The 20,586-nt window shown below is 28.7% G+C and overlaps 1 protein-coding gene across 3 annotated transcripts; it reads left to right on the forward strand.

The window, feature by feature from the left end:
- Positions 1 to 5,523: 5,523 nt before the first annotated feature.
- Positions 5,524 to 20,165, forward strand: LOC107453328 (mitochondrial import inner membrane translocase subunit Tim21). Of its 3 annotated transcripts, none has more exons than XM_016070117.5 (6): positions 5,524 to 5,779; positions 7,471 to 7,695; positions 12,244 to 12,306; positions 18,032 to 18,203; positions 18,376 to 18,475; positions 20,011 to 20,165. In XM_016070117.5, exons 2-6 carry the CDS (start codon positions 7,473 to 7,475, stop codon positions 20,143 to 20,145), a joined length of 693 nt encoding a protein of 230 aa, XP_015925603.1. In that variant the 5' UTR covers positions 5,524 to 5,779; positions 7,471 to 7,472; the 3' UTR covers positions 20,146 to 20,165. The 3 variants fall into 3 exon arrangements, with proteins under 3 accessions (XP_015925603.1, XP_015925594.1, XP_071043458.1); XM_016070108.3 differs by having other exon boundaries at positions 5,766 to 5,994; XM_071187357.1 differs by lacking the exon at positions 5,524 to 5,779 and adding an exon at positions 7,221 to 7,284.
- Positions 20,166 to 20,586: the final 421 nt, after the last annotated feature.

Below are 20,586 nucleotides of genomic sequence, written 5' to 3' on the forward strand. Positions count from 1 at the left end.
ATAAGAATCATAACAAACATTATCGTTAGAGAGAGCACACTCAACCACACAATATAAGACTTTTTCACACTAATATTATCAAAACCTAACTAAAACATTTGAAAATGTTTTGTATATATGCATAAAATAAATTGTTTCCACTCTTAATAGACAAAATAATGAAATAATAATGTGTATTTGTGAAAGTATCAGTAAAATCCCTGTATCCAAAGTTTTGCCACCCAGAAGCTTAGAAACAAAAACAAATCAATTTTAATGTACATTAACAAATTCTTGTTTCTTATTCTACTCTGTTTATGAAACGGACATTATATTAAGTCTACTTAATTAAATCTAAAGTAAAAAATCAAGAACTATTTCTAATTTGAATCATAACAAACATTATCGTTAGAAAGATCACGCTCAAACACATAATACAAGACGTTTGTACACAAATATTACCAAAATCCAACTAAAACATTTGAAAAAGTTTAGTATATACGCGTAAAATTAATTAATTCTACACCTAAAAGGCAAAATAATTAAATAATAATGTGTATTTGTAAAAATATCAGCAAAATTCTTGTTTTCGAAGCTCTGCTATACAGAAGTTTATTACAAATACAAATCAATTTTAATGTACATTAACAAATTTTTGTTTATTATTCTGCTCTATTTATGAAACAGGCATCATACTTAATCTACTTAATTAATATCTAAAGTCAAAAATCAAGAATTTCTAATATGAAGCATAACAAACATTATCTTTAAGGAAAGAGCATATTCAGCAACAAAGATAAAACTTTTTTGACACGTATGTTATCAAAAACTGACTTAAACATTTCAAAAAATTTGGTACAAATACATGAAAATAAATAAATTTGACTCTTATTAAACAAAATACCATAAGAGCAATGCGTTTTTGTAAAAATATCATCAAATACCTTACATTCGAAACTCTGCCACCCAGAGTTTTTCAACAAAGACAAAGTAATTTTAACGCACAATAAAAAAAAAAATGGTTCTTATTCTGCTCTGTTTATGATGCAGGTGTAATATTTAATCTACTAAATTAACATCTAAAGTAAAAAATATACAACTATTTCTTTATCATAATAAACAACATCTGGAAATAGAGACAGAGTTCACTTACTAACCCATAAAAATCATCATTTTTTTTTTTTTCATATAAAGAATATCACACTTATCCGAAACTTGCTTAGTAGTTTGTTAAAACTATGCTCTACATGAAAATCGACATTTAATAATATTTTTTTTTAAATTTAAAAAAAATGCTTAATTTGTTCCTATTTTTTTCAAAGAAGACATCAACATCCGATATACTTTTATTACTGAGCTTGCCACCTAATTGATTGTAAAGAAAGCTGGTGAAGTCACACGCCCGTGCCCCATGTAGCCTGATTTTAAAATTATTGGCAATCGAAATGGGCTACAGGAGGCATAGAGCAGAACTCTCTACTTATGGCAACACTTCGCATGCTTTCACCATTCACGTGTGGAGAGTCATAGACGAAGGAGTGACTTTAGCTTCTGTTTTTATTTCCAAATAGATTAAAAACTTTTAAGTTAGGAAACAATATAGAACTGAAAAGTACATCGAACATAGTTCCAAAAGAAAGCGTCGTGGAAATTTTCAAAAAAATATTTGAAATAATTGAATACGAAAAATATTAAGAAAGAGGAAAATATTATAGTATATTCCTATGCAACTGATAAAAGGAGGAGGGGGAAGGGTCAAGCGATGAAACCGATTTTCTCCCAAGATGACGTATTTGAGCGTTGCTATCGCGAATAGCAAAACGGGCTTACGAAGCACTTTTTAATTATCGTTGTAAAGTTTACGCTAAGAGAGGTATTTTTTTCAAAAAAAAACATTTGTGTTAAAAATTCAGAGGTCTCGTCTCTTTTAATATAGAAATAGTAAAAAAAAACTGAAAAGAAGAGTAATCTATTTTATTATTATTAACATTCAAATTCTCGCCTTTTTCTTATCCTCCCCACAGATACAATTAATAGAATCTGTGTATTTATTTCTTTTCAAACGCATATAAAGGCCCTCAAAATGAGTTATTCACAATCGCAACACTTTAATACGCCCTCTAGTGGGATGGAAATTATCAGGCTACAATTTATTATGTTTGCATTTAAATCTATCAAAATCATCGGTAGAGCTCATCGCTTTTTTTTCCAGCAACAAATGAAAAGCAAATTTTTATAAGGAAAGGGCAGAAGAACTTGAAAAAAAAAACGATCCAGAACATTGGTAAATCTCTCAGAAACAGAACGAGCCCAACATTTGAAGAACAATTTTTCCATAATTTTTACCTTTCTAATATCAACAAACTAAAAACCAATACTTTCCAATTTCATGATCGCATACAGTAACAGATGTTTATATTACGGTAAAATACATTTTTTTTTTCAATCCATTATAAATTAAAGTGAAGTTATTTACTTCCCCATTGCTTATTTCATTCCAATGAATAAATGTGATTTCAGAACGTGTAGGGCAGTACTAGATATATACTTCTTTACAGAATAGTATATACTTTCTGTATCTATATAATTCCGAAAACAACAATAAATGATCATCTGAATTATTTGAAATAGTATAATTTTTGTTAATTATTAATAAATTTTTATCGCCTTCTTAGCAAGTATTTTTTAATTTTGAATGATCTATTTCAACTAGAATTCAGCTTCTCTGTTTTTAAGTAACATATTGATATTCATATCGAGATCTTTCAATTAAGAAATTTTATTGCGTGGTATATATGTCATCTTAAGGTATTGGTGGGATAATCTATGTTTATATTATTTGAGAATAAATTTTTCAAACGAAGAACATTTCATTTCGAAATTCTCCGGATTTATAAAGCAGGCAAGTGTTATGATTTTTATAATACGAAATTTTCTTGTAAATGAAGTTTTTCTAATTTGATGAGAGTTCTCTACAGAATGGTTTTCTACATCTGATTAAAAACTTCAAGACTGAAAATGATTTTATTTCAATATGAAGAATTTTTATAATCGTTATTTTTCATCGTAAATATTCTTTATTTTACGCTTTTTAGCTTATAAATCTTACAATTATAAGATCTTACAATAATGAGATCTTACAATTATAGAAAAAATTTTGTGTGGTATGTCATCTTAAATTAATGAAAAGATAATCTATGTCTGTATTATTTGAGAATAAAATTTTCAAACGAAGAACATTTCAATATGGAATTCTTCGGATTTATGAAGCAGGTAAGTGTTATGATTTATTTAATAATAAAAAATTTACTTGTAAATAACTTTTGTCTAATTTGATGATAATTGTCAATTGAATGATTTTCTGCGTCTGATTAAGAACTTTAAAAGAAAAAAAAGAAAGAAAGAAATTTTTTATTCCCATATAAGGAATTTTTGGAATCATTTTTTTTTTCTTTTATCGTAAGCAATCTTTATTTTATTTTTTATTTTTTTTAGTTTATAAATAATGATTTTTTATTGAAACTTTAAATTTCTTAATAAAAATTATTGTCATTTCAATAAAAATTATTGTCACTTTAATTTTAACATTATGTGTTTCCATATACTTTTTGCATACTTAAATGTTTGAAGTAATATGATTCAGCAAGGTATGGAATGTAAAGTTTAAATAGGCCTTTCATATTAGACCATTAAATTTGATAGAACGATTTCGCAGGCATTAGGTTTTAACTGTAATAAGAAGAGACATATTTTTTTTCTGCTTACTTACAAATATTTTTCCTATATGTATTGGATGTTCCTTCTCTAAAAAGTGATTCTATTTTGTGTTCGCTTGTATAAGAAAGAATATAAAGCAGTTTTCTTTTTTAAATTTAATAAGCCACAATAAAGAAGAAACGTTACCTTGCTACACTGAAGAAATCTCCATTGCAACTGATGATCGTGTTGTTCTACTAGCATTCATTCGTCTCAAATGACAACGCCTCCTATAGGTCATTGCATTCGCGAATACTGTTTGACATATATATAAATTAAAATAGGAATTTACTTATACAGGGCCCAAAGAGACATGGAGTTTAAAATGTTAAAAAAAATCAAAATAAAATAAATTATAAATAAAAAAAAGGCCGAAAAAAATTTAATTTAATTTTTAAACTAAAAATTAAAAATAACATTCGCGAACGCAACAACTTATAGCGGGCGTTGTTATTTGAGACAAGGGACTGCTAGCAGAACAACTCGACCATCAGTTGCACTGGAGATTTCTTCTGTGCAGCATGGTAACGTTCCTTCCTTATTGTGTCTTATTAAATTTTAAACAGAAAAATGTTTGATATTCTTTCTTTTGCAAGCGTTCTATTAAATTTAATGATCTAATATAAAAGGTCTGTTTAAACTTTGTATCCCAAACTTTTCTGAATCACCTTACTTCAAACATTAAAATATGCAAAAAGTATACGGAAACGCATAATGTTAAAACATTTAATTTTGCAAAAACAGTTTTTTGACAATGATTTTCATCAAAAAATTTAAAGTTTCAATAAAAAAAAATTATTTTTAAACTAAAAAAAAACTAAAATAAAGAATGCTTTAAAGCAAAAAACGATACCAGAAATTTCTTACATTGAAATAAAATATTTTCATATTGTTTCTGTTTTTTCAGTCTTAAAGCTCTTAATCAGACGTAGATAATCATTCTGTTGAGAATTATCATCTAATTAGACAAAAATTACTCGCAAGTAAATTTCTTATTATTATATAAATCATAACACTTACCTGCTTCATGAATCCGAAGAATTCCAAATTGAAATGTTCTTCGTTTGAGAATTTTATTCTCAAATAATTTATACGTAGATTATCTCTTCATTAATTTAAGATGGAATACCACGCAATAAAATTTTATGATAGTAAGATCTCGATATGAATTTTATCAACTTAAAAGCAATGAACTTATTTAACTTAAAAACAGAATAGCTGAATTCTGGTTGAAATTAAGCATTCAAAATTAAAATATACTTACAAAGCAAACGATAAAAATTTATTAACAATCAACGCAAATGATACTATTTCAAGTAATTCGGATAATTCTTCATTGTTGTTCTCCGTATTATATAAATACAGAAATATATACTATTCTATAAAGAAGAAGAATATTCTATAACTGTTACATTTCTGCACATTCTGAAATCACATTTATTTATTGGAATGAAGTTAGCGATGTGGAATGAAATAATTTCTTTTTAATTTATAATGAATTGAAGACAGAACAAATGTATTTTACCTTAATACACACATCTTTAACAGTATGCGATCACGAAATCGGAAATTATAGGTTACAAGTTTGTTGATAATGGAAAGGGAAAAATTATTGAGAAATTGTTCTTCAAATGTTGGATGCGCTTTGTTTCCAAATCATTTACCAATGTTCTTGATCGTCTTTTAAATTCTTCTACATTTTCCTTGGGGAAATTGTGCTTCTTATTTGCTCCTAAAAGAGCGTTCTTCTCTACCAATGATTCTCGTAGAACTAAATGAGAACTTAGTAAATAAAAGCCTGAAAAGAAAGTCCCCGCTAGAGAGCGTTTTCAAGCGTTGCGATCGTGAATGCTGAAAACATCAATAAATTTTGCAGTATTTAAACTTTTTCAAAGGTTAGATTAGCAATTAATGTAAAACAGAGGGTGCGTCTTCTTTTGCAATATCAGTCTGAATAAACTCTTAACAGCTCTGATTGTTTTTGGTTGGCAGTGATCTATAGATTTCCGTTATCTCGAAACGAAAGAAATAGTCAACCGGAAGCGTAAGTTTAAAATGAATATAAACATGAATACTTAAAATTTTAGATTTAACTTCTTAATTTTGTACAATCCTGTTTTAATATGTAAAATAGAAAAGAAATTTTAAGGTTATTGATTAGGTCCGTCGGTACTAATCATATAAGTACTACTGATCTAAAAGAACTAAGTTTAAATCTAGATATAAAATTGTTGTTTCTGACTCGTTTTACTTCTTTAGGTAAATTTAATCTTATGTGAATTAAAGTATTACATTGATGTATATTTCATACCAATTGTGGGTTCATTGATAGATGTATAAAATATGCATCAATGTAATAATTGATTATATAAATAACATAATGTTTCTTTTAAGTAATTAAATATTCTCAGATACTGCACAATTCAGGTTTGGAGTAACTGGTTTGCTTTTTCTTCCTTTCTTTATTCCCAGTCATTGCCGATTCGGGAGCCTACATCAGATGTGAATCAGGCCTTCAATTTTGAATGGTTAAGACTCAATTCACTGAAGTCAATTTAGAAATATCACAAAATTTTGTATATTGAATCATTTCTCTTTTGTTAACATGTTTAATAGCAATTTGCTGATAATGATTTTTATTAAAAGCGTATTTGTAGTTTGCAATTATATTTCTGTGGTTTTTTAATTTAAAGACAGCAATAGAAACTAAAACTGATGAACGTATGATATTTTTTTAAAATCTTTTTCATAAACTATAGAAAAAGTTGTTATTACCTGTTTGATGAATGTAACTATTTTAAGTTGATACCCAATGAAGTGAAAGTGCTTACAGAAAAGATGAGTAAGCTGCCTAAATTGTTATGCCATAGCTCTAGTTAATGTTTAATTTATTTATTTTTCTAAAATGATTAAACACTTCTGCATTATATTGAGCTCCAATATTGCTTGATGGCATATTTGAAAAGGGACATCAATTTGTATTCGCAAATTTTCTTGATGATAAAATCATATTAAGATAACATTTTTCTTGCTTGTATAGTAATGGTGTAAAGTTTTTCATTGAATCATAAATTGTTTTATTTTAGTCTGTTTTATTTAGTCATTATACATTTATTAATAATCATAACTAAATTGTAATCATTGAAATATATTTTAATTATTTAAATTAATATAATTAATTTAATATCTCAGTTATTAATGAACATCTAAACTAATTGATTAAGCTTTAAATATCAATTCATTCATTTACTGTAACTTTTTGTTATATGTGTAGTTGATTACTCAGTTTGGGCATTAAAATAAAATTTTGGGTTTGTTTTGCTCTTAATTTGGCATAATCTTTGAAGACCTCTATAATGTATTTCTGATTATGAGGAAGAAGAATTAAATTTATTATGAAATTAAAATGTTAATGCTGTGTCCTTTCCTGTACAACAAACAGTTTTATTTTTGTAATGTTTTTTTTTTTTTTCTTTTTAGAAAAAAAAAGAGAAATACTGAGATAAGTTTTCCTTTGAACTTATCCATATGATTAATGCTTTATCAGAGGTTTGTTTTATAAAATGTTTATTTATTAGCCTAATTTCTACATATTCTGGGACCATTAATCAAGCTTTGGGTTTTTATCCTGCCTTAATAATTTGTCTGACTATTTTGAAATTTATCATTATTGTTATTTATCATATTATTGTTGAATACATTTTTGATGTAAAACTGTTAATTTTTCTTTTCTAGAAATGTTATCTCGATTGAATTTTATGCCTACAAGTTCAAGACCTTTTACACTGAGAACTTTAGCATGTTCATCTAACCGTCATCCTCCCAAAGAATCTGTCGTATATATGAAACCCCTGTCATTTTATGTTCATTACAGGTGGAAAAGTAGCAATGATAACCATGATAATGCAATTACTAGTCATAAAGAAAATGAACATGGCCAAATTACTGTTGCAGAGAAAGGTAAATATAGCTTTTACTTATTTTGTATATCAAAAATAATAATGATTAAATTAATAAAAATTTTAAGCTCACCATAAAAACTAAGAGGTAGTCCACGTTACAAATATCTCATCAGAACTAAACATAAATGACAAAATCGGTGCAGATAATACAGGAGTCAGTGTTAATAGTTGATATATAAGCATAAACATGAACCCCATTTCAAATATCTTTCGGTCAATTACAATATTTGACTTGTAGAATTTATTTTTTTATATATGAATAATTTGTAGCTTTTTTTTCTTGTTTTTTTTTTTTTTTTAAGATGCTTTAGAAATTAAAACAGTGGCTTCTGAATAAGTGAATTAAACGTTTGATTTCATTTAAGACTATATATATTAATACTTTAGTATGATTAAAATGAAATGCATTGATCTAGACGCTTTATATTAAAGGAATTTTTAAAATCTATTTCAGTTGAAGGTAGAGTAGTTACGAAAATGGAGCAGAGGTTTAATGAGACCGAAATGCACAGATATAGGTTTCACTACCAGTGGTTTGTCCAGGGTAAATTTACTGCCCTTAAGCAGTACTTTCGCAAATTCAATTTTAGGAAAAATGGTAGTTTCACAAAATACTTTTAACATAATTTCGAAAAATATTTAAATATTTTCTTATTTTACCATATTTTTGTGTTGATTTTTTAAATTTCACAAATTATGTCTAAATTTTCACAACATAGGTACCTCTCAAAAAAAAACTAGACAGACCCCTGACTACAATTAATCAGAATCAAAATCTGTATTAATATAAATAACAATTTTGTGATACGGGATGTGTAGTGTTATTAAGAAGTACTTATTTTCAATTTTTATTTTTTAAAAGCCCTTAAAGGAGCTTTTTTCATTTGGTGTTTTTAAAAAGAAATTAATTTTTCCTTTTCGAAAATGAGATATATTTTCTTTACCATGTTGATTTTCGCCATGAATTATGCAAAAAGCATGGTTTCACATTGTTCTATTTAACGTTTTCACTATTCATTCAACCACAATCCATTTCTGCTTATGGTCGGTCTGTAGCATATGAAAACGCTGATCATTATACTGAACTATATTCAGTGGGAGGGATTCTAGTACTCTCATGTGCAACTCAGCTGCATTTTGCAATATATTCTCATTTACAGGCTTCGCTTTCCACCCTCTTAAATTTAACCGAAAAATCTATCGAATTTTCGCTTATCACGGGGACCAACTAAACATTGTAAAATTTTAATAGCAAAAGAAAATTTTATTTCTCTTGTTAATTTCATTGATGGTGAAGCGTCTTCATCAATGGCAAGCTAACGGCTCACTATACTATTTATAGAATAGTACCATAATTTTTGAATTTGGCTTGAGGACCATTCACTAAGTACATATTTTTATGTCGATCCTCTGAGCAGTCAAGAATCACAGAGCTCTATCACCTCAAAATTTTCACCTCCCTTTTATTCATTTAATTTAATAAAGATAAGAATTAATTTAGATTTTTAAGCTTTAAATTTTTTACCTTATGAACCGTTCACTTTTTTAAAACTTTTATTGTATTTTTTTTTTTTTTTTTTTTTTAAACTTATTACCATTGTATTATACCTTTGAAATTTTCAGTGCTCTTAATTTGTTTCAGGAGAAAACTTAATAATATTTAAGGACAAGATTTTAAAAAAATATGAAGTATCTGTATTTCAAATCTTTACAAAATACTTTAATTCATCTCTTAATCATTTGATTTTAAAACAATTGAACTAAAGTGTTTAATTATCTCAGATTTGTTAAATATTATGAGTGTAGAGACCATCTAATAATTTCTTTCTGACAAAAATGTTTAGCTTCAATTCTCATTGTATTTGCATTTCAAAATTATTTAATTTTTTTTAATCATTTCATTAAAGAAATATTAAACCAAATAGCAAATTTTAATAAAAAATTATTCGGGGGCAGTCACTAATTAACGTTTTTAATATAACTTAATTAAAGTTTTCTTAATTTGCTTAATTATTTGCCTATATTTATAAATTTTGGTATGATCAATAATATCAATCCTGTTAATGTTTTGTTGAATATGCTTTTATAAATAACATTTATTAATTCAGAAATTTAACAACAATATCATCTGAAAGTAAAATGACAGATTGGTAAGTCTGAGGAATCATCAGAGAAAACAAAATTCAGAAAAAAAGTCAGTGAATTGTCAGAGGAAAATGCAATTATACCCCAAAAACCAGGAATTATCTTTGTCACAGAATTCGACGCTCAATTCAAATTGCTGGATTTCACTCTTCCGTTTTTCGTAATGCCGTAATTTGCACTTGCGCAATGGGAGATTTTTTTTTTTTTTAAATTTCCGAACCAACCATCATAAATTGCATCTCCAAGATTCTTCTATTATTCTTAATTATTTCTGAGTGTTGTCAATTAGATGTCCGAGTTAAGGAACTTGAAACTTCTGCCTCAAGAGTATTGACATGTTAGATTTTTTTTAATCCGCTTTAGATACTCAATTTTTGTTATCCTTGATTTATTATGAGAAATTGTTTTATAATTTCAGATAATACATTGTTATTGCGATTAATTATTACACACAAAATGTTTTGTTTTTTTATCCTCTGTTATATTTATCTATTTGACATTGATTAACAAAACAGTATTTTTCAATTGAATAAATTCTGATTCTTTTTCATTCGCAAGTTTTGCTTGGTGTGGAATTACATCTGCTTTTGTTAAAAATCGTCTGATTTTATAAAAAAAATCTAAGAAAAAGATTGTTTATTAATCTAAGCATACAATTATTTATTACAAATAGCAGATGATTATTTTATGAAGCAGATTTCGGCTTTATTCTTTAAAAAGTGATACATTTGTGATACCACTGTGTTTTAGTTCTTTTTATTCAGAAATTTTAAGATTAAGTTTTTTTTTAATTCAGTTGATTTTATATTACCCTGCCTTGTCCAGAGTTTTAATATTTGTGTTGGCGCCTTTTCAACTATTGTTTCCATTTGGTAATTTTCAAGTGTTGTTTTTATTTAATTTGATTATTAAATTTTCCTTGTATTTTATAGTTTTCTTTTTTTTCTTATAATTAGATATGAAATATATTGCCTTTTTTATCATTGGTTTGTTTTATATTAGTTAAATTGATGATTTTAAATAAATCTTCACATAATAAATGTGTGAATTTTTTATTTTTTATACTTGATTTTCTTGTCTGAACTTGTAAATGTTTTTATTCTCTAAAAAGTTATTTTTCTACCTTTTTTTTTAAAATTTAGGAGATCTTATCTTCTTTTTTTTCTTATTATTTTTTAATGTGTTACTCTTTTAGTTTGTAATTTGGGTTTGATAAAATATCGATAAACGCCCCTTTTTGGCAAATCCAAAAAAAAGCAGATATTCAGACATCCAAGATAGTGATGGTTCAGAGCATTCCGGATAATTGGCTCTCAACTGTATATCTGTCTGTATTTTTATATATATATATATATTCTCTATATATATATATTCTAATTATATATGTATATTTAAACTATTTAAAAGGTTCTTATTTTTTGTTGAAAAATTTGGCTATGCTCATTGTTCTAAGAAAATATCAAATCATTCACTTTATTTATTGATTATTTCCAATATTTTCTGTTCAATTCATGTTTGCAACCTGATGAAATACGTAATCCTTGAGAAAATGTTTTGAATAGTATTACTGAGGGGGGAATTAAATTCTAATCTCAATAATAAAATTTTCTGGAATATCAAAACTGTTTACTTTATGCCTGATAAGCACAACACAAGCAATGGAATAGGCTAGGTGTTTTCTTGATTTTTTTTTCTAGTTTTAAGAAGCTTGTTATTGTTTAAGCTCAGTTATCTATCCACACGAATTTCAAACAAGAATAATTTATGATTAACTTAGAAAATGTGTTAGACCTCAAAATATTTTTAGAGTAGCAGGTTATCAAAATGTATAGTTTTTAAACAGATTTTTATTTCGTTAAAACTTCTATTAATTTTAATTTTTTTTTACTTAAAATTTCTGCAGAAGAAAGCAAAAACTTACATAGCATAAAAATTTTTATAAAATACGAAAACTTATTTTTTAAGCAAATATATATTGATAGTTATTTTAATATAAATTATCTTTGCCTGAAAAAGTAAAGAAGTTGGCTACCAAGCTATTTTTTCTGAGCAATAGTTTATGTTCAAAAACATGAAATGGCAACTATATTATGCAAATTATACTTTTAATAAATTTGGTTTAAACTGTGTTCTTGGCATTTACAGAAATCTTAGTGTTTAATGCACTTTGTTAACACAAGGTGGATTCTGTTCATCAGTATTCAACTTGAAGCATCTTTACCTTGTACATAAGCCAAAGCTATAAGTTTTCCAAATCCATTTGGCAGGCATTAACTATCACTGCATCAATACCATGTTTTAAATTTTTTTGTACTGAAACTTGCAATTGTTTCTTTTTGTATTGTTTTCATGTAAGTAATTTTCAATTATAACATATATAGATTTATCTATCTTTTTCTAGTGAAACAGACCACAAAAGATGCTGGCTATCTTGGAATAATCATTGCTGGTGTTGGTGTAACTGGTAGTTATTTTAGTCTCTGTTATTATTGTTCTAGCAATTTTTTTTAAGCTTTTTTTTTTCCTTAAAAGGTTTTTAAAATCTAATTTTAATTTAATTCTGTAAATTGTGACTAAAACTTTTATGTTAAACGTTAAATAAAATCGCTTGATTATACTCCTTTCATCAATTATTTTTTGGCAGTTATTTGATAAATTAATCCAATACCATAGCTGCCAACTCTTACAGGAACTTATCGCCATTATTTGCATCTTTCCACACCCAGGCTAAAATCTGCTGCATTTTGGAAATCTGTTCATTAAATATTTCCTTCCTGATTTTTTATTACTCAAATGCTAGTTATATCATAATATTACTCAAATGCAAGTTATATCATTTTAGGAAAATATTGTATTATAAAATTCGGGATTTTAAAATCCGTGTACAAGTTCAAACCACTAACTGGTCAACAAGACTGTGGATTTACGATGGAATTTGTTTGAATTGAGCATGGAAAAAAAACCAACAGATTTACAATGGAATTTTTCTAGCTCAGAAATTGAAATTTGCAATAAAAGCAAATTAAAAATTATATGACATTAAAAACTGTATAAGAAAGTTAGCAATAACTGTCAAAAAGGCAATAAACAAGACCATGAATCGACACAAATCAACCTTGTAAAAATAAACTAATATTAACACTATATGTAATATGTACCGTAATTTCGCGGAGACAGGCCGCGGCGTTATTTAAAACTTGAAAATTTAATAAAAAGGCGTATCTGACGGGGCGGCCTATATAGCATTACTTTTTTTTTCATATAGCATTATTTTAGAAAATTTTGCCTTATAGAAACCCCACTGGAAATTTCATCATAATTTTTTCCACCTGTTACTTATGCTTTTTATTTATTTTTTCATCTTTAATGTTACTCCAAAGAATGGTCAACGCACCTGGAATTTCCTCCTCCCCCATGTTTCTTAGAATCACTTTCTGGAAACCGCTATCTGCAAGAGAACAAAAGTTTCTCTTTCCCTTTTGCCATAGAAACAGCAGTTGAGTGCAGGGGACAGGCGTGGAGTAGTGAAGCATAAATCAGAAAGGAATGAATAAGGAAAATCAGGGTGGTGCCAGTGATGACATTCACTGTGAAACAAAAGCTAACCCTCCCTGTTTTTTTCCAGGAAATATGTCTCTTCCACTTGTTATGGTTTCATCAGTAAGTATCCACTCCCCTTTTTTCAGCTGTTTGTTAAAAACATGTGAATGAATGGTGCCAATGAGCTTGAGATAACCTTGAATATTCTTACAATTCAAGAAGAATTTCTAACTTTCAACTCAAGGTCAGGGAAGAAAGGAAGAAGCAATGTGGGAGAATTTTACACCCTCCTAGGCAGAGTCAGTAAATAAAAAAGAGCTGTTTTCTGAAGTCTCATTTGAGAAAAGAAAGTAGGGGAAGATAGAAACATGTTTTAAATGTTTGGGAGGGGAGCGCTTTTTCTTGGATTTTTTTTTCATTGCTCGTATTTCTTCCTTAAGTGTTCGATCATCTTCTTCCTTAGCTTTTTTTTTTATTGTTTAATCTTCAATTTGATCTTCTGTTGCGTTTTTGTTTAGTTAATATTTTTTGTCGTTAATATTTTGTTCCGTTAATATTTTTGTCTCATTAATTTTTTTGTTATTTTGTTTTATTTAAATTTCAACATAACTTGTTTTTAAGTTATATATTTCAAATGCCTCCCATTAAGAGGAAAAGTTATACGGCTGCATTTAAACTTTCAGCAATTAAAAGAGCTGAAGAAATTGGAAATCGGGCTGCTCGAGAATTTGATGTAGATGAACGGAGCATACGAAGGTGGAAGTCTGAAAAGGGTGTCTTGGCTACTCTGCCCAAAACTAAGCGTGCTCGGCGCTGTTGGGTGGCCAGTGCTGGAGGATAACCTGGCGGCATGGGTAAAGGAGCAGAGAGCCAAAGGGTTGCCCCTCTCTACTGTTTGAATTCGCATGCAAGCGAAATTAATTGCTTCACAGATGGGAATTCCAGATTTTAAAGGAGGCCCGAATTGGTGCTTCCGATTCATGAAGAGAAAGAACTTGTCAGTGAGGAAAAAAACAACAGTAGGTCAACGATTGCCTATTGATTGGATTGAAAAAAAGGCTTCTTTTTTAACTTTTGTATCGAAAAAGATGGAGGAACGTGGACTTAATCACAGACAATTGATAAATATGGATGAGGTTCCGCTTTCCTTTGACTGCCTTCCAAACAAGACTGTGGAAGAAACAGGAACTAAGTCCGTGGCCATAGTAACCCCTGGCCACAAAAAAATGTCCTTCACCTGTGTGCTTGGGTGTTCCGCAACGGGGGAGAAGCTTCCCCCGTTGTTGATCTTCAAAAGGAAAACAATACCAAAGGGTAATTTTCCTCAAGAGGTGATAATTAGAGCCAACGAAAAGGGGTGGATGTGCGAGGATATGATGCTGCAGTGGCTGGATTTGGTATATTGGAGGAGGAAAGGTGCTTTTTTCCAGCCACGCAGATTATTAATCCTTGACTCGCTACGTTCCCATAAAGTGGGCTCTATCAAAGATTTGTGCAAAAAACAATTGTCCACGGAACTTGCTATTAACCCTGGCGGCCTAACAAAGGTGCTGCAACCTCTTGACCTCACTATGAACGGGATTTTCAAACAAGAAGTGAGGCGGCTGTGGGAAAACTGGATGGAGCTCGGCATCCACTCCTATACTAAATCTGGACGCATGCAGCGGGCAAATTATGATGAGGTCGCCGCATGGGTGTTGCAAGCGTGGAAAGCTGTGAAAAAGGAAACCGTAATAAACGGTTTCAAGAAAGCCGAACTCGTATCAGGGGGAAATGAAACCGAAAGTGATGAAAGTGCTAGTGACGGGGATGACCCGGAAATAAACAATGAACTAATGAACTTATTTTGCTCCGATACTGAGAGCTCAGATTTTGAAGGTTTTTAACCGCTGGATTTATATGTGATTATATTTGATATCTGGATATGTGCTATATGAATAAATGTTAGTTTTTCTTTGCACAAAATTTGTTTGGACTTATCGTTTAATGCTGATTTAGAGGTAAGATCGTTTTATTTTTAAAAATTTTAATACTTATTTTAATGCTTTTTGTTACATTGATTATTTAATTCATATTTTAATGGTTACTTCAAATTAAAATTAGAAAATGCTTAATATTTACTTAGAATGTTATTGAAATCCATTTTAGTAGTATCGTTTAATTTTTTTGTGTATTTAATATCCTTTTATTGGTTTCTTATTTAACTATTTAAGTTATATATATATATATGCGTATATAGAACATGTTTTAAGTCTGTAATCAATACCTGCTTTGATATAGTATAATCCGGCGCGGCGTGTCCGACGAATTTTTTATTTTTGCCAATTTTTGAGGGCGCGGCGTGTATACCAGGGTGGCGTTTCTCCGCGAAATTACGGTACTTAATATTATATATACTATAATAAATTAGTATGTCATAATAAAATTGAATTAAAAACGATATTTTAAACACTGTAAAAATTGTGATTACTGCGGGAAAAATTTATTAATGATCAAGCACGAATTGGTGCAAAAAAAGTGATTACTCAAGCGAAAATTAGCACATCATAATAAGAAAAATAATGGAATTTCTAGTATCTTATATGATTCCTTAACAATGACGGCTAATAAATGAGCAAAAAAGTATGTGAAATGCATTGCAAAGGAGCCAGCAGTGTGGCACGAAAGTATTAAAAAGTTAATGCTATAATACACAATAATCGAAATTTTTTGGTGTAATAAAATTGAAGACAAATTAACAATTTTAAAAATCAAGGAATATGTTGCAATAACAGTCATAAAACAAGATCATGTAAAATGGGATAACTTAGCATAGTTGGAATAAATGTAATTACATTTCTTGTAAAAAAATGCAGCTTTAAAAAAATGCAGCTCTAAAATGCAGCTTTATTGAGGAATTTTATACTAAATAATCAATTTCTTATATAAGTGAAGATGGCAATCTAAAGGCCCTTTATAGTGGCAACATAGTTTGAAAATTTTTTAATGCTTTTGGGGAAAAAAACATCCGTTTTCAAGGAACAATGAGTTTGTAGATACTTTTGAATTGTTTGCACAGATTTTTTTCTTTGTATTATTTTGTATATTTTATATATTTATGCTATCCTAGCTAGATGTAACAATCCCTGTGGTCTAAATGAAAATGGATGTTATAATTTAAGGTTTTGTTTTGATGATTTCGAGCAGCCATTATCTCTAAATAACATAACATATTATAGAGTATTTCAAAGTCTTAGCAAAACTAAAATCAGGATGTGCATGAATACTATGAGTTCTAACTCCAAAATAAACCACCTACTATAAGAATTCTTGTAAAGAGTGAATAAAGTTTTCAAAAAGAACAATATAATTAATGAATTTATTGAACCCTTTATAAGGAAATTTGCAAAAGTTTTAAATACATCTAAGATACTTCGATTTCCACACAAAGATATAAGATACAATACTTCTAATTCTCAAAAAAGAAAAGTAATTGATATTTCACCATCTCTTTAATTTCAAGTTTTTCATAGGACCATGTTAAATAACATTCTTTGCTGTCAGCAAAATCTGCAATCAAGGTAAACAATCTGAGCTCTCACTAACATGGGTAAACACAACAGAATCCTGCTGTAATGGACAAACAATTAACCATTTGCATGTATATGCATGCACAGAACTGTGACACTACAGCTGCAGTGTTGGTAGAATGAAATGGTGCTTACTTTTCAAACGTGTCTCATATAAATGGTCCAATCACTCTTTCATCATTCATGGAAAATTGTAAATGTTTCATATTTGTTGAACAGTAACATAGAAAGAAATAGTCATTCGAGTCATTTCCTTGAGACTTATGCTGTCCATTGATTCATTGTCAATAAGAAAGTGCTTGTTTTAAAAACTTAAAAATGCATCTGTTTTTGGATTAATTTTCTTTGAATGACGCCCGATTGCTGAGTGGTAGCGCTTCACACTCCCGCCCCACAGGTCCTGGGTTCGATCCTCGGGCCGGGCAAGGTTGACTCAACCTTTCATCCCTTTAGTGGGTCGATAAATGAGTACCAGCATGCTTTAGAACTAAACACTAGGGGGTTCCGCGTTCGGCTGGCCACCTGACTGGAACATCTGCTCCTGCACCCCAGTGCCCAATGTCAAGAAAACTGAGATGGGCACAGTAGGCCCTGGCCCTCTATGGGCTGTTGCACCACTGAGTTTAGTTTTTCTTTGAATGACAAAAAGGGAAGTTTTGTTTGTTCCATTGGAATAAATGGTTCAGTTTGGGCATTCTAATGGAGATAAAAAAATAACAACACTTCTATGGAACAGCAAATGGGACTTAATGTATGGGTTATTATATTGAAAGGGTCATACTAAAGAGTATAGGCTGTGTTTAATAAGTAAATGTGATTAAAGCTCTTGTGTTTTACTATTCAAAGCCAAAACTAGGTCCTCTTAACATTCATAATTTGTTTCTATGGGGATTTTTATTGTATGTACTTAATTGAAACCCAGTTACTGATTTTGCTAAAATCTGTAATGTGTGGATTTATTGAAAAATATATCATTTTAATGTTTTAATTTTATAGAAGAAAATGTATGACTTTTTTTTACTCTATTTTGTTATTTGTTTTTTTAATGCAAAGTGTATTTAATGCTTTTAATACTTTCAGGCATTATGTTCTATGCCATTTTCAGAGAGTTGTTTTCGCGTCAAAGCCCAAATTCTGTGTACAGTAGTGCATTGAAACTATGCCGTAATGAGCCCAGTGTCGTTGATACACTTGGGGAACCAATTAAGGGTTATGGTGAACTATCATCTCGTGGTCGACGACGTCATGTTAGGTAACATATTAATTCTTTTTTTATTTACATTTACTTAGGTCATGTTAAAGAGATTAGTATATATTAATTACCATTGAAGCCAACTTGAAATTTTAGCTATAATTTTTTAAACCTGGCCAAAATTTGACATATCGCTTCTGATTGTAATTTATATATGTATTAAATGTTGCAGCCATTTTGAATATGAAAAGGATGGAAAAAACTATATGCGATTAAAGTTCTACGTAGAAGGTACAAGAAAAACTGGGACTGTACACTTAGAAATGGTTGAGGTAAGTGAGTTAATATAGTTTGAAGTGTTATGAGCAAATAAGAGAGCACTATTTTTAATGTATTATGTTTTAAATAAAAACTCTCCACTCCTTTCACCTGTCAAACAGTGCAGGCAACTCTTTATGTGGCTATTGTTATGGACTGGCAGCTATCAAAATGTTATATCTCTTAACAATAACAGTAAACAAGCATAATAACATAACAGTAAAATAACATACAAGTAAACAAAAGAAATTAAACTGTGTCCTTTGTGCCGCATGCCTTTTTGTTTCTTCTAATATTTACATTAAAAAGTACTTTCATTTGTCATTTTTCTTCCCAAATTGTACATTTTAAATAAGCTTTGTCTCTATCAACTTCCAATGCAAATCATTTCAGTTCATAGAGGTATTTAACATTTCATTTAGTATATTATTATTAATAAAGTTGTTCAATTTTATCAGTATTTCAGGGTGTAAATATCCATATCACTCATCCCTGTTCTGTTTTTTAGTCAATGTAATTCTTTCTAAAACATGTCAATTTTTAGATTTATTTTAATTGTTTTTTATTTTATGCTAAATCTAGTGTTTAGCAGACATGACAATATTTTTAGAGACTCTTTTGCCCTTGCCAAGGAAAATAAAAAAACCACAGTTCAAGTGCCTTTAGGCAAAGCTATAATTTTAAACTATATATATACTATCTTGCCGTACAGAATTATTTTTGCATTACAGTGAACAAATAGCATAAATATTTAAAAAGTTATTAAACTTTTTTAAAAAAATTGTCTACCCGGAAGAAGATTATCAAAATCAATAAATAATGCCCAATTTTTGCAAATTTTTCGAAGCCTAGATAATTTAGCATTAGAGTAAGTTTTGAAATATTAGAAAATAAGGTCACTAACACTTTTCACTTTTACTAAACTGTGGCTTTAATTATTAACATTGAAGGCACTGGTTAATGATAGTCTAAATTTGACCTAATTATCATGAATAACTATTGCAAACTCACAGCAATTATTAAACGAGCATATTATTCTCGAAAAAATATGATTTCATGTGAGGATTGAGCCTTTGAAAAGCAGTCTTAAAACACATTTAATTGGCAAACCTCACAGAAACTTGATTGCAATTATGTTACTTGTTAAAATCAGATTAATAATTTAATAACAAACTGAAATAATGGTGATAAAATTGTTTGTAGTAAACAAAAATAATGTATTTATTATTTTTAATAAAGGCTGCTGGAAATGAATAATAATTTTTTTTAATATCTAAGCTATGAAATAGTAGAGAGGATTTAAAACGAGGCAGACTCAACCTAGATTATTGCAAACAAAGTTTTTTTTTCTCTTTAATTTTCTGAAAACGTTTTAAGTCCTCTCTGTTTCACCAGTGGTTAAGTTGTTAATGTGAATTTGGGCTAGCAACCAATTCAATAAAATTTTTCAACTCAATCATATCTTGAAAGAAAAAATTTCTTTCTTTTTTGCAATAGAATGTATTGATGTATTAAAGTTATTAATCACTTAATTTCTTTTCTTATGTAGGATGATAAATCAAAATTCCAGTACCGATATTTATTTGTAGATGTTGATGGATATCCAAAAAAGACAATTATTTTGAAAGACAACAGACATTTAGATGGAAATTTTGATAATAGTGAATTAAATTTATTAAAATAAAGGTTTGTTTTTCATACTTACCAATGTTATCCTTTTGTTATTCGTTATTGTTGTTTTTAATTAGTAATGTAAAAATAACCATTTTTTAACAAGAAGACAAATTTAATTGTCCTTACAAAGTCTGAACATCATATTTGTTGCATCTTTAATAAATGATTATGATCGAATTGACTTAGAAATATTTTATTTTTGAAGAAGACAAGCATTTTCTATGGGTTATAACCCATAAAGTAAGCAATATTTTATTTCAAGTTGGACATTTTATATAATTATAAAGTAAATATATTCTTTTTTACTTAAGAAATAAAACAAAAACACAATGAGATAATAAAGTTAGCTTATATTTTTTATTCCTTTCCCATGTCAAAATGAGTCTTTAGACCTTATAGGTTTTAATAATCATAAAAATCATCATCCTAATTTTAGTTCAAAAGCATTAAT

Source organism: Parasteatoda tepidariorum, chromosome 11 (genome assembly GCF_982258835.1).
Source record: "Parasteatoda tepidariorum strain Cologne lab strain chromosome 11, Ptep-v5.0, whole genome shotgun sequence".
NCBI lineage: Eukaryota > Metazoa > Arthropoda > Arachnida > Araneae > Theridiidae > Parasteatoda > Parasteatoda tepidariorum.

What these genes read in the sequence shown, in the direction of transcription:
- LOC107453328 (XM_016070117.5), top strand. Translation starts at nt 7,473, where the DNA reads ATGTTATCTCGATTGAATTTTATGCCTACAAGTTCAAGACCTTTTACA. An exon ending in AATTACTGTTGCAGAGAAAG is followed by an intron (nt 7,696 to 12,243) that starts GTAAATATAGCT and finishes ATCTTTTTCTAG; the next exon opens with TGAAACAGACCACAAAAGAT. An exon ending in GGTCGACGACGTCATGTTAG is followed by an intron (nt 18,204 to 18,375) that starts GTAACATATTAA and finishes TAAATGTTGCAG; the next exon opens with CCATTTTGAATATGAAAAGG.